This window comes from Amborella trichopoda, chromosome 3 (genome assembly GCF_054954075.1).
Source record: "Amborella trichopoda isolate Santa Cruz 75 chromosome 3, AtrichopodaSantaCruz75HAP2 v2.0, whole genome shotgun sequence".
Classification (NCBI taxonomy): Eukaryota; Viridiplantae; Streptophyta; class Magnoliopsida; order Amborellales; family Amborellaceae; genus Amborella; species Amborella trichopoda.
The window spans coordinates 6,417,773-6,431,933 of NC_142338.1; the positions used below are offsets into that span (position 1 = coordinate 6,417,773).

Below are 14,161 nucleotides of genomic sequence, written 5' to 3' on the forward strand. Positions count from 1 at the left end.
CATGTGGAGGTTTTTTCCCTTCGCCCTAAACTTCTCAATGAGTTGCCTAAGTAGAAAAATAACGTTAGTTGTTGACCTCCCTGATATAAAACAAAATTGGTTTTTTGATACACTTGTTTCATGCCTTAATTGCTGCTCAATCACTCTCTCCCACAACTTCATAGTGTTGCTCATAAGTTTGATCCCCCGATAGTTCACACAATTCCGTTTGTCTCATTTGTTCTTGTAAATAGATACCACAATATTTTTCCTCCATTCATCTGACAATTTCTTTGTTTACAACACCTTGTTGAACAACTTGGTCAGGCACTCAATACCGATCTCCCCCATTCACTTCCAAACCTCTATAGGGATACCATATGGCCCTAGAGCCTTTCTTATCTTCATCATCTTCAAAGTTTCTATCACTTTTGTATCCTAATTCTACGAATGTATCTGTAACCTCTGCTTTTATTTATGCCAACTATTCCTTCTACCGCTATATCCCCATTATGTTCTCTATTTAATGATTTTTGAAACAAACTCTCCACATTTTGTTTCTCTTCATCCTTCACCAAGACCCTTTGATTCTCACTCTTAATGCATTTAATATGGTCTAGATCTTTACACTTTTTCTCTCTCATTTTTGTTAATTTGAAGACATCGTTTTTACATTTTCATGTTTCTAGTTTATTGTATAGATTATTATATGCCTTGAGTTTAGTTTTACTATTTGTTTAGCATTTTTCTTAGCATTTGTATATTCTTTTGAGTTTTAATCATCGCTATTACATTGCCAAGTTTTATAACAAGATCATTTTTCGCTAATGGCCTTCTAAACCACAACCAATTTTTCGTATCAGAATTTTTTTTCCCTCGAATTTCGCCTAAAATTGATTTTTCCACTTACTTAATATAGTCAGCTATCTCATTTCATATAACATTGATCTCATATTTAGAGTTCTATTTTCCTTTAACTAATTTTTCTCTAAATAAGTCTATTTTTTTTTTTTTTTTTAAATTCCACCACCTAGTTCTTGAACACCTATTAATTTCACCCTTTTTCTTCCATCTCTTTATGCAGATGTCAAATTTGGAGCATTCACACTTCAAAATATGGTGCACGCATACGCACATGCACACAAACAAACAAACAAACAAACCAACCAACCAACCTTGCATAGTGTTTTCTGATACTGCCACTATCATCTTCCAATGCACCAACCTGCCCCATCATCTTAAGGGGCTTGACTACCTCTTCCACCCTTCCAACCTCTCATTGACTCCTATATTATAAATTGGTATGTTGAAACCCTTCATCTGCTGATGTTTCAAAACCATGGGCTCTCCAGTGCTTTTTGAGTTTGTTAATATTTTGAACTGAGGACTGAGACGAATTTTTTTTGGGCTTTATTCATGCACATGCGGGCACTTAACACTTGTGATCAAGAATACGTCATTCCCTTCATTGGAGGTAGAGATTTTGAGCTTTGGAAATTCTTGCATCTCCAAAGATGATGATGCTATCAGCAATCCAATACGTGTGCCAACATTGGCTACTACAAATGATTGAAACAATCTACATTCTGCTGCGTTCAGAAAGATCCCATGATGGACTGCCCATAAATTTACTCATCCTCTGTATGGTCGAAAATTCACAACTGGGGTGTCCACCGTCTGTTTTTGAGAAGGATGGTGGAGACACACTGTAGTTCTGATGATGTACGATCACCTTGGAACTACAGTTCATCTCTACCAATTATCTCGATGACAGAAGGTGGATGCCCTTACCTTTATACTGTGTACTAAACATGGGATGTGTAGGTATACTTCCCCAAGAAAGGGAGATAATGATTCCATTGCCTCGTCTCTCAAGAGCTCGTGAACAAACCCTTGCAAAGGGCCATTGTTCGTGTTTGAGAATTAACAGTTGATACATTTCGTCATGTCTTGAAGTTGCTTTCCCTTGAAATAAGTTATTGGAACTTTTCTTTGCTCTCATGGTCTTGAGAAATTTTTTGAATATGAAGTTTTGTATTGACATGTGTGTACCTATTGTTCTAGATCCATCGGAGAAGAATATATAGAAATGATGATTAGTTTACCAGATCAATGTGATTTTTTTATTGTAGTAGAATAGAGAACCTTGCTAGCATATTCTCACTCATCCAAATGAGAAAGTGCAAATGTTTTTGCAAGTTATGTTAGTGAAATCTGAAAGTAAAATAAGTTTTCTTATATTTCTCTTGTACTTCGTTATATTTCTCTTATTCATTAAATATAATGTTGGTCTATTGGTTGCAGGGTCAAAAGTCATTGGCGTTAGATACAGCAATCGGCATGTGGCAGCTGCTATTTGCTGAAAAACAGTGGCCATTGGTTGACCATTGGTGCCAATTCTTACAGGTACAATGAACTTGTATATTTGCTGTTATATTATCCCTGGCAATTGAGTATTTTTTGGACCAAGTTGCGTCTGGTTCATCTTTTATTTGTAGGTCCCATATTTTGTTCTGGACTAGCTAAGGCATGTGCGTTGCGTGTGTTGTGCCCTTAGCTATTGTTTGATATATATAGAATAGATAGATATATATCAGAATACTTCGTAATAAAAAATGGGTAAACTTTTTTATTCCTAAATAATGGTTTCATAATGTTTTTAAAAAAGAAAAGAAGTTTACATATAACTAAAAATAGTTTGAAAATTATGAATTCAATTTTATATTTTGATTAGAAGGTTATTCTAGGATATACTATCCTAGTGGTGAACTTGGAATTATTTACTACTTCAAAACTTTTGACGGCAAAATTCTGTTATAAATATATGGTCATATAGTGTTAGAGCTAAGCATATAACAATGCTAAGAAACTATAGAAATGGGACATAAGTAGAATTAGTCCAAAAAATCCATATCCAAATTTGTCTGTCTATTTTAACACCACCCCCTCTCTTACAAAGACCACTTCCTCTCTCCCGTAAGTCTTAAACCCCTTATCTCTCTCTCTTTCGCTCTCTCTCTCTCTATCTATAAAGAGGAAATTTGCATTCAACCATCCTTCTTCTTTTTTCTCTAATAATTTCAATCAAAATTTGATATGGAATGCCCTTCTAGGGCTGAAGTTGCTGGGGAATTTTTTTTATTTTAATTTTTAAGTTTTATTTTTATTCTTAATTGGTCTGCATGGAGCAGTATAAGGGCTTCCCTGGGGCTCATCCTTCCTAGAACTAGTCTTACACATCTGGAAATATTTAGATAACGTGCTGGGCACATTATAATTTTGGTAATGATTGATCATGTCCATTTTCATGGTTTGTGTGGAATTTAGGAGAATGGACTCAAAATGGATGTTATCCTTATCAAGCTTCCAACTGTATGTGTCTGCATTATCGATGAGAATGCACGTGACACTGTGCTAAACCCTGATGCTTGTGCTCAGCATATATAAAATAAGAAAATGGTGATACTTTTACTAGGTTACTGATAGCCTTTACGGGGCATTCCCCAGTTGGTTATTTGTTCTTATGTGTGAAAGGAAGCTGTGATTTGTGAGGCTTATGAGCTCTTGCTGAAACTTGTTTGAATGGATATATATGGTGGTTTTATGAATACAGGCCAGACACAACAAAGCAATCTCTAGGGATACCTGGTCTCAGCTCTTGGAATTTGCCAAGGTAAATACTGGACACCAACTGGTCTCAGCTCTTGGAAGCTCTAAGAATCCTCAGTTCTTTTTGTTTTTTTTTTTTGCTGTTTTCTAGTGAGGAAAATTTCCAGAGTTTTTTAAAATTTGGGTCATCTTGGGAAATTCTTGGACAAAATTTTTTGGGGTAAATATTTATTGAAAATAATTGATCAGGAAATACTACAGAAAAGGAAATTACACAAAAAAGAGGAAGGAAAAATTAAATATGGAAAAATGTAAGCTTTCTTATATATTTTAAAATTTAGATACCAAAAGAATATATTTCGTATACTTATTATTATAATTTTTTAGGAAAAATTATCAAATTACCCATATGAGATAACGTATCTCACATTGTATGTATTATTTGATTTAATTTTATAATACCCATTAAAGGCTGATGATCATGGTTGGAATAGTATCAGCCTGAATAGTGCATCTCTCATGAGTATTTTGATAAATTTCCCCGTTTTTTTATGATTGGTTACCATATTTTTGTTGCATAGTTATTTTTTATTAGAGCATATTTTTTGTTTTTCATGAGGGTTACATGACATTTACCAAGCAAACTAGAATATGCTGGAAAGAAAATCCTAATTATGTAAAGGAATTACTCTCGTGATAATAAAGAGAATATTAAAGAGAAATGAGTTTTTTTTTTTAAAAATTAGTGCTATATTTAGGAAATGGGTCTCTTGGCACGATGGTCAGCGTGGCAGAGCGACAATGTGATGTCAAGGTGCTCGAATACTAACCTGTTAACATATCAAAAGAAAAAGGCCTACTGCTTAATTTTCCCCATAACTGACATAGATATTGTCATTTTGTTTAAAGTTGCATTCTTCACCCCCCCCTCTCTCTCTCTCTCTCTCTCTATATATATATATATATATATATATATATATATATGAAAAAGTTGAGATTAGCTCATTAGCTCATATGAACATATGAGCCCAATAGTTTAGATTGAATCTGGGACGATCTGACGATCACAGATGTTCGGTAGTATTTGAATTTTATTTTTTTTCTATAAATTCAAATCACATGAAAGTTTAAGCATGTGTTTATAAAAAAATATGTGAATTTTTGAAAAATATTAAAAAAATAGTTTACATGAAATAAATTGATCAAAATACTTTCGAAAAGTTTCGAGGGATATTTTGGTCATTTTGTTTTTATAAATAATTGTTTTTATATTTTTATTAGGTGCGTTTTGATGAGAAAAACACTCGTCTAAAATTTCAAGTGATTTGGATTTGTAGAAAAATAAATAAAATTTAAGCACTATCGGACATTCGTGATCGTTAGATCGGTCCCGATTCAATTTGAGTCGTTGGTAGTGGGTTAATATCAACTTATATATATATATATGTAGGAAAACACTACGTAATGCCTATAGGCGAAAATGAACCGTGATTTTGCCTTATGCTCATCATCGTCCAAAGTTCATCGTACGGTCACAGTTGTTCGATAGTTCTTTAATTTTCAATTTTTTTTTACAAATCGGAATGATCGTTTGAAATGAGTGTTTATAAAAAATAGGAAAATCAAATAAAAATATAAAAGTAATAATTTCAAAAATATAAATTGATCAAAATACCTTTGAAAATTTAAAAGGGTATTTTGGTAGATTTATATTTTACGAAATATTTTTTTGCATATTTTTATTAGGTGCGCTTCATTAAGATGTACACACGCTTCAAATTTCAGATCATTCCAATTTATAGAAAAAAAATTGAAAATAAAAACAGTCGGATAATTGTGACCGTATGATGAATTTTGGATGATGATGAGCATAGACGCAATCACTGTTCATTTTTTTCCTATAGGCGTTGACAAGTATTTTGGTCAATTTATTAGTGAGACGTACTTAATAAAAACATAAAAAGAATAATTCGTGAAAAAAATTGACCAAAATACCCTTGAAACTTTTGGGGGGTGTTTTGGTCAATTTATTTCATGTAAAATATTTTTTTGATATTTTTCGTAGATTTGTTTATTTTTTATGAACACACGTTCTAAATTTCATATCATTCCGATTCGTTGAAAAAAAATGAAAAATGAAACTGTCGGACAATCGCGACCGTGTGATGAATTTTGGACGGTGATGAGGGTAGACGAAATTATTGTTCATTTTCGCCTATAAGTGTTTTCTAGTAACTTTCATATATATATATATATATATATATATATATATATATATATATATAGTAAATGGTTTATGTAGAGCCGAGGTCTTAAACAATCAAATTAGAGCCTCACTTCAAAAATTTTTTTAGAAGAGGTTGTTTTGATATCGAATTATGCTCAAATTGATAAGAATATAGATGGACATGAGAAAAATATATATTTCAAGTTTTGGAAATAGTGCATTTTGTAACGCATTATTTGACCATCAATTTTCAAGATTTTCATAGATCAACTCGATTTGTACTATTTTTTAACCTTTAAAGTTTATAATTAAAAATGAATATATAATTTAAGGCTGTCACAAAGATTTTCAATATTGAAACTACATTTCTCAGTACTATTTGAAGGTGTGTTTTACTTTGATTGTTTAGAGCTTTAGCTCTATACAAACTGCACTTTTTATATATATATATATATATGGGAAAAAAACTTGGGTGAGCTCACTAGCTCATGGAATAGTATTCATATTGAATTTGGGTCTATCTGACGAACACGGATGTTTGGTAGTGTTTGAATTTTAAGTTTTTTTTTTACAAATCCAAATCACTTGAAATTTTATGTGTGTTTTTTACATCAAGCCGTATCTAATAAAGATTCAATTTGGGCTGTTGTTGGGTTCATTTTTTTTTCACCCCAACATCTTCTTCTATATATATATATATATATATATATATATATATATATATTTTGGCTGTGCCTGTTATGTTGCTTTCAAAGATAATGTCTTAGGTCTTTGGGTTTTATTTGGCAATGCAGTCAGTTGACCCCATGCTGTCGAATTATGATGCCGAAGGTGCCTGGCCCTACCTGATTGATGAGTTTGTGGAATATTTGATAGAAAATGGCACTGTTCAGAAGGGCAGCTGAGACGGATCTGAAACAGAAGGCCTTACTTGTGTATACTAGCACTTTGTTTTATCAAAAGCAAATTCCATAGGCCTGATACATTTCAATATCCTTACCAAGAATGTATCTGATTTTTTTGGTTTTTTGAGACTTCGATTTTGGTTGGAATGGGCCATTCTTTAAGGGCAGCTTGTCTTTGTAGTTTCTGCAATTGCATTTGGGGTGGTTTCTACTTTCCTCTGGGCAGTATTTGAATTATCTTAAATAACAGAACACTGTGAGCCTTAAATGCAAGGAACAATAGGGAAATGTTTATTTTTTCTTTCCTATTATTTTCTTTTTTGATATTGAGGTTTGTTTTTTCTATTATTTGGAGTAATTGTTTTACATTTTGGAATAATTTCTTGAAAAGCATCAAATGATGTATACATGTTCAAACTCGTTAATCTTAACATGCTCTTTCCTTTAAGCGAACCACTCCCGGAAGATCTGGGCTAGGGGTTTATATGAAAAACAAATTAAAAATAAAATATTGTAGAAACAAATTAAAAATAAAATATTGTAGAGGCGTGATATTGTGATTGGAGCCATCTTAACCGTCCATTCAAAATGGACGGTTGGATAGAGAAAGTACGTAAATTTTTTAAAAAAAAGTGATTGTGACTTTTTCATGTGGTATCTTTGTATATTTTTTTTTTAAAATAAAAGATAATGATTCGGGCCGCACCTAAACAAACGTAGTCCATGGCGAGACCCAGACTTACCCGATTCAACTATTAGGTTACCTCTGGACCCAAGCCCGACCCACTCAGATTTGAAGTCTAAAACTGATTTGCATACACCTGTTGGCTCTGCTGGTCGACCCCATCAGACCTGACTTGCTTTGACCCGTCGGGTCTGTGGGTTGACCCATTTACTTACAGCCCTATTCAATATGACGGTTCCACCATCCGTGGGTATTTGAAGTCTCTCATTGCTGTCCAATCCATTACTTGGACGGCGATGTACGTATGATAGTATTGTTACTTCATCCTATGGAATGTGGATCATAGAATTGGGAATCACAGATCTAAGCCAAAAGATGTATATACTTCCAAGGTGCTACATTCTTGGGTAACCTCGGTAATATAACCTCTTAAGTGTAGTGACAAATCTCATAAAAATAAAAATGAAATTGAGAAAATATAATCTTAAGATTGAATAGCGACCATCTAATTTTTCAGTCATCTTAAAAGTGTTTCCCAATTTAAACTCCTAAGTGTTTTTTTGAAAATAATGAGCTCGAGATTCGATCTAGAAGTGGATCTCAAAATTTCTTAATAAAAGAAATAAAAAAAAGGAAAAAATAAGAAAGAGAGAAAAGCTTCGGGAGCTCAACATTGGTCGAAGAAGCATATGTACAATCGGATCCCGCGGGAGCATGCCCTAAAATAACCACTCAGATATTTGTGGATTTTTAGAGAGGTAAATTGGATTTGTTGATACGGCGGGAATGTTTTCCTTCTAGACTCTAGAGATAAGAAGAGTGGAGTTGCAGAGCTCCTCACCACTACAGCCATGGCAGAGCTTCTCACCTTCTCTAAAAATATATCTTCTCTCTCTTCCACTGCAACTCTTATCCCATTCCACCACTGCAAACCCTTCTCCAAACTGTCTTCTTCCCTTGTTCCTTCTTTGACTAACGAAAACTTCACCCGGCTTTCATTTCCCCCTTTCCAATTGACTTGCAGGAATCCTGTTCGGTGCAATTGTGCTCCATTGTCCGGTGAATTTGAAGGCGATGAGGAAAAAAGCGAGGACTATGACACTGAGGGGGAGTATGAGGATATAGAGAGCGGAGACTTTGAAGAAGAGGCGCAGGCAGCCGTTAGAGAGTACTCACTCTCTCTATCTAGAGAATTGTCCATAGGTACTTTCATCTCTCTATTTATTTTGTGAGATTTGTATCTCTCTCTCTCTTGCACATTCTCTGTCCCACTTTAAACCTTGAACATTTAAGGCAAATCTCGCTCTCTCTCTCTCTCTCTCTGTGTCAGAGTAATTCTGTGAAACCAACAAGTTTGTATTAGTATCCACGCCCTAGTTGTTGAGATTTCATGTTTAGTCAATGCTATTCGCTATCACCGTCCTACCACAAGTTCACGGTACAAACCATTGCACAACCACACAACTCATGTTTCTTTTGGACAAAGCGATGAACACTAGCAGTGCAAATAAACTAACCAATGCACCTGGTGTTGGAAACTCCATTACACAGTGATTCCAGCAATGTCAGGGATATTTGTGTATTGTGTTTGTGTGTGTGAAATGAAGAAGTGGAATGGAAGGAGAAACCGCAAAGGAAGAAGAAAGACAAGAAGTTACGTGGTTGACCATCATTCTTATGCCCCCATGGACAAGAGGCAAACCGGAATTCACTATTTCGATGAAAGTTGCAGTTCTTTTTTTTTTGGTAGTTTAGTGCTGAAGGGGTCCCCTACCTGTTAAACTTGGAAACCCTAGTGTGAGAAAAGAGAGAAACGGTCCCAATTCATTCAAGGAAAATTGTTTCATGCGGCCTGGACTGCATGACTACATATGCAGTCTAAAAATTGTAAAGCATTCATCTTAAGGATGGATGCAAGTAGATGTTCCATCTAAACATAATGGAAACTAATGGTCCAAATGTTTTCTTACTAGAATTATTATTTCTAGTTTTTAAAATTTATTTATTTTCTCAGATTCATGATCTCTCCACGTTAGAGATTACATGTTGTTAAAAATTAAGTAAAAAAATCCATCTCAAATATAGATCTATTAATAGGCCCGCATTTCTACATATGTGGGCTTGGCTGCATAGAAACCAGGTCCTTCATTCAAACCATCCACACTTATCATTTAATCATTGGCATTGGTATATATACATACAATGGACCATATTACCCGAATGTATTACCCTTTATGGTAATATGAAATAATGGGCTAATATACCCTATATGATATTGGAAAAGACAATTTTTTTCTACGATAGCTCTCTTAACACCCATTCTCTTAATACCCCATTCAAGCTGAGCATGCACCTTGTGCATTAGTTGACTCGAGGCGTTTTTGTTTTGTTAAAGCTTTAGTAAACATGTCCGCAAGTTGTTGGGATGAAGGGACAATCACCAGAGAGATAATACCTGACATGACTTTTTCTCTGATGAAGTGATAGTCAACCTCTATATGTTTAATTCGAGCATGAAAGATGGGGTTCGAAGCTAGTTGCATTGCACTTTGATTGTTACAAGCTACAATAGTGGACTTACTTGTAGAGATCCCAATTTCCTTAAGAAGCATGTGTAACCAAATAATATTAGCTGCCACCCTACTCATTGCTCTATATTATGACTCTGTGCTTGATTTTGATAGTGATATTTGCTTCTTGCTACCCCAAGAGATTAGATTATCACCCAAGAAGTAGGGGTGGCAATAGGTCCAGCCAGACCCGAAATCGAAAAAATATTATGGGACCCAGATCCAAAAATCATGTGGGATCGGGACCTGAACTGGCAATGAATTTGCTAACTATGCAGTGAATACAATATATCAATTTATGCAAGCCCCTTGTCAGCCTCATTGGGAAGCTATAAAAAGAATTCTAAGGTTCTTAAAAGGGAACTATGCATGATAGTTTGTTCTATACTTCCGCTAGTCTTTTTGACCTTAAGGCATATACTGATGCTGATTGGGGCAGGGTGTCCTAATGAACGCCGTTCTAGTACTGAGTATTGTATCTTCTTGGTAGGGATGGCAATGGACCCAGGAAAAGACAGGTTGACCCAACCCAGCTCTAGTTATGGGTCCAAAAATTGGACCCAACGCGTTCGGGTCGGGTTCTGGGTCTGGGTCCGGGTCCGGGTCCAGGTCCAAATCTTGGACCCAAACACTATTCAAGAGCCGGACCTGACCCGAATAGAGTGTTGATATTTAAATAATATTTAATATATAATATATAAATAAATATAATTATATATTTTTAGTTATAATATTTAAATAACGCATGCTTATATTTAACAAATTTATGAAATTTATTTAAATATAAATATTCTGATTTTTGGGTCGGGTCCAGTCCAGATAGGATTGGCAATGAATTTGCCCATGTTCCTTGCCAGGATGGGTGATGAATTTGCTAACTACGCCAACCACGTGTGCGATATCTGTCCTTGTGCATACCATGATGTACATCAAACTTTCTTCAACTGATTCTTTTGACACTGGGCCTTATTGTAGCTGATGCTACTGAATCAGTTACTTTATCGTCTGTACCTATTATTGAGAAGTGTCCTTTTTAAGTTTTCTTTGCGAACATTACTAAAGACAACCTATGATTTTAGGAACCGATGATGATGTTGGCCAGCAGTGAGCAAAGACAGTGGTACCAATGCTAAGACTCATTTTAGAGGGTGTAATTTAAAGAAAAAGTGGAGGGCTTTTGCTTTTGCATGCCCCAAGCATTTGACGTGTAGCCAATGCTACAGATAGCTAGCTTGGGGCTTACAACAGCTTAGAGGGCAGCAAAAAGCCCTTTGCAACTTCTGATTTTATGTGGGAGAGTACTCATTTAGAGTACTTTGCCCCCATCTCTTGCATATCAGCAGTAAGAAGTCAGACATGTCATGTTTTACGGGGATCTAACCATTCGAAAGTATCTATAAGGGAGCACCTTATTTGATGAGATCTTTCAACCTTTTCACCATTCCTGGATCCAATGGATTTTGCACCGTTCAATGCACATGCCACACCATCTGGCGCCTTTTGTCTAAATGCCACACCAATACATGTTGTAGCCTTGAAAGCGCTTTGGTATGTCAAACTATTGTGAAGCTCCTAGAGATTCATGTGTAGCATAGGCTACACTTCAAAGAACTCGTTATTATGGTTAGGAGGCAATGCTTTGATGTGTAGCATCTTCACACTTGCTCCTCTATATAGCAAGTCTTGTCAGAGCCCTCTTAAACAAGTGTTGCAAATAAAGCACCTTAGACAATTGCAATTTACTACCACTTGGTTGCTTCACATGGGATAGACAGAAAATAGCTCCTTAGAGGGCTGCTACCATTTTCTTTGCTCCTTCGTTCCCCCAATCACTATGGTACTTTGAATAGAGTTCACACTAGGAATCAAAAGGTGCCAGCGCCCTTCTAATTGAGAGCATGGCTACATGTTGACACTCAATTAGTAGCACTAGTATAAAATATCCGAGGCATTGTGTCTATGAGATTTTGCCAAAGGGTTGTCTTCCTGCATTGCTCAATGTGATGTTACATTTCCTCTAGGTTGTGTTTGTAGGTAATAATTATATAACTAGTTACATTTGTTGTCATGAATTTGGAGTTTCTAAAGGATAACCATGCTAGGAGGAGAAAACAGTGCTTTTATTGGCATCGTTGAATTTAAGCATGATTGGTATTGGTTTCTGATTGTATGTATTCCCTTATAAGGAAGGCCTAAATCTTTTGGATTTTGTAGATGTAAATTTGTTTTTAGTTTTATACTTTCTTTTCAAAATGAATGTCAATACAAAGAGTACAGGGGATTCCCATGATCCATCTACCATGTCAGTGTTGTGAGTACACATCAGCAATTGATCTATAGACTATATGGCCATATTAATTCCAAATTGTAAAGAAATATCAGTAACTTTGGTCTATTAAAAATCCTTTATGCTTACAGAAGAAGATGCATCTGATCAAAAGAACCAAGGCAAATGGCAAAAGAGGCGTGCTGGTTCCTTTCAACATGTAAGTTAATCATTTAACTTCAGTGTGTAGTCAAATTCAATCCAAATCATTTATAAAATAATGTTTTTGAGGTTTTAGGTGAATGTCTTTTCTTTTCTTCTTCTTGGTGGCATCTGCCAAATGAAATAAATCAGATCGTGCATTTTCACTTGTAGGTTCCTGATCATCTTCTTCCGCGAGTTACGATTGTGGGGAGGCCGAACGTTGGTAAATCAGCATTATTCAATCGTCTTGTTGGGGTACCTTCCATATCTTCTGCTGTATATATTACGTCTCTTGTGCAGTCACTGGATGATAGCATGACATCTAACTTTGAGAAGTAGCATGGTCAAAGATTAACCATACATATTCTTGGAGATTTTCTCTATTATTTGTCTTATTTCTTTGGCAACTAATTTTGCAGGGGAATAGAGCGATTGTTGTAGATGAACCTGGTGTTACCAGAGATCGCTTGTATGGTAGATCTTTTTGGGGAGCACATGAATTTATGGTGGTAGACACCGGTGGTGTTCTCACGCTTTCGAAGTCTCAGGCTAGTGTACAAGAGGAATTGGCAATAACAACTACCATTGGTATGGATGGAATTTCGCTTTCTGCTAGAGAGGCAGCTGTTGCAAAGATGCCTTGCATGATAGAGAGACAAGCTGCTACTGCTGTGGAGGAAGCTTCTGTTATTATTTTTCTTGTTGATGGCCAGGTATGCTTTGGTAAAACCCTCTGATGACAATATATCTTACAGTCAATATTAGTGCCAAATTCCTGCTTAAGTTTCCTTATGTTTTCAAAAGTTTTAGGGAAAGGATATAGATGAATTTCGATCCCAAGAAACTTTTTTTTTTCTTTTTTGTTTTATTCAGTGGGCGCAGCCACTGGCGGCCTGCCATGTTACCCCAAGAAACTAGAAAACCATGGACAAATTATATTCCCATATATGTAATGTTTTCTCTGTCACATATTCTGATGAAGGATTATTAGTGTTGGAGCAACAAGTGGGTGCATGAAAAGGTAAAGCCACAAATGTTTATGATTCCCACAAAAATTAGTGAGATGGATACAAGCATTTTACCACGAATGTTTCTGTTTCAGTTTTCAAAAATTTCATATACGTTATCCTTCCAAAAAGTGGGAAGAGATGAAGTGAGTCTTTGTTGCCTAACTTAGATTCAAGTTTTTTCTCTCCTTTGGTGCTAAGATCTCGGCAAAATCTATATTACTTTTTGTTGCTGGGCCGTAATGAAATGGTTGGCATAATGCAACTACATGGCTATTTCAGGATTAAAAAAGGAATTCATATTAAAAAAATTAGCACAACAAACAATAAATCCATCATTTTTTATATGAAAAAACAAAAAGACAAAAGCCAAAATTCGTTCGACCTTTTCACTAACCTTGGCAAGCAGTTTACTTGTATTGTTTGATTTGAGTTCTAGCAATATGGCTTCTTGTTGGGAAAGTAACAAATTATATAGATTCATTGGGTAGTGGGAAAAGTTGTTTTAGTTATCCTCCTAATGCTGGTAAGTTTGGTTCGTGCATAAATATTCCACGGGAAATATTTACACATGTAAATCGTGTTTCATACATTTGGTTCTTGCAAATGCATATGCAAATAACATACCATGGTAAAAGCTTTTACCATGGAAATGGTCTAATTCATGGTAAAATAAAACCACACCTATTGAGGTGGGGAAACATTCTCC

General features: G+C 35.3%; 2 protein-coding genes across 31 annotated transcripts in view; both read left to right on the top strand.

The window, feature by feature from the left end:
* The window catches only part of LOC18439983 (defective in cullin neddylation protein), a 42,655-nt gene extending 35,629 nt beyond the window's left edge, over nt 1-7,026 (top strand). For 2 of the 4 annotated variants that reach the window (XR_016052886.1, XR_016052887.1), the window contains 4 exons: nt 1,064-1,280; nt 2,284-2,385; nt 3,593-3,652; nt 6,610-7,026. Coding sequence is in view for 2 of the 4 variants with exons in the window: in XM_020670749.2 (XP_020526408.1) it covers nt 2,284-2,385; nt 3,593-3,652; nt 6,610-6,720 (273 nt within the window). In the remaining 2 variants the exon portion in view is untranslated. The remainder of the gene's footprint in view (nt 1-1,063; nt 1,281-2,283; nt 2,386-3,592; nt 3,653-6,609) is intronic. The other 2 variants (XM_020670749.2, XM_011627180.3) reach the window with 1 other exon arrangement.
* Nucleotides 7,027-8,170: 1,144 nt separating this feature from the next.
* Nucleotides 8,171-14,161, top strand: part of EMB2738 (GTP-binding family protein) — a 28,450-nt gene continuing 22,459 nt past the window's right edge. For 26 of the 27 annotated variants that reach the window (XR_016052863.1, XR_016052865.1, XR_002281903.2 and 23 more), the window contains exons 1-4: nt 8,171-8,608; nt 12,394-12,461; nt 12,617-12,700; nt 12,865-13,158. Coding sequence is in view for 2 of the 27 variants with exons in the window: in XM_006850138.4 (XP_006850201.1) it covers nt 8,257-8,608; nt 12,394-12,461; nt 12,617-12,700; nt 12,865-13,158 (798 nt within the window). In the remaining 25 variants the exon portion in view is untranslated. Of the gene's footprint in view, nt 8,609-12,393; nt 12,462-12,616; nt 12,701-12,864; nt 13,159-14,161 lie in introns of those variants that run through there. The other variant, XM_088863114.1, reaches the window with a different exon arrangement.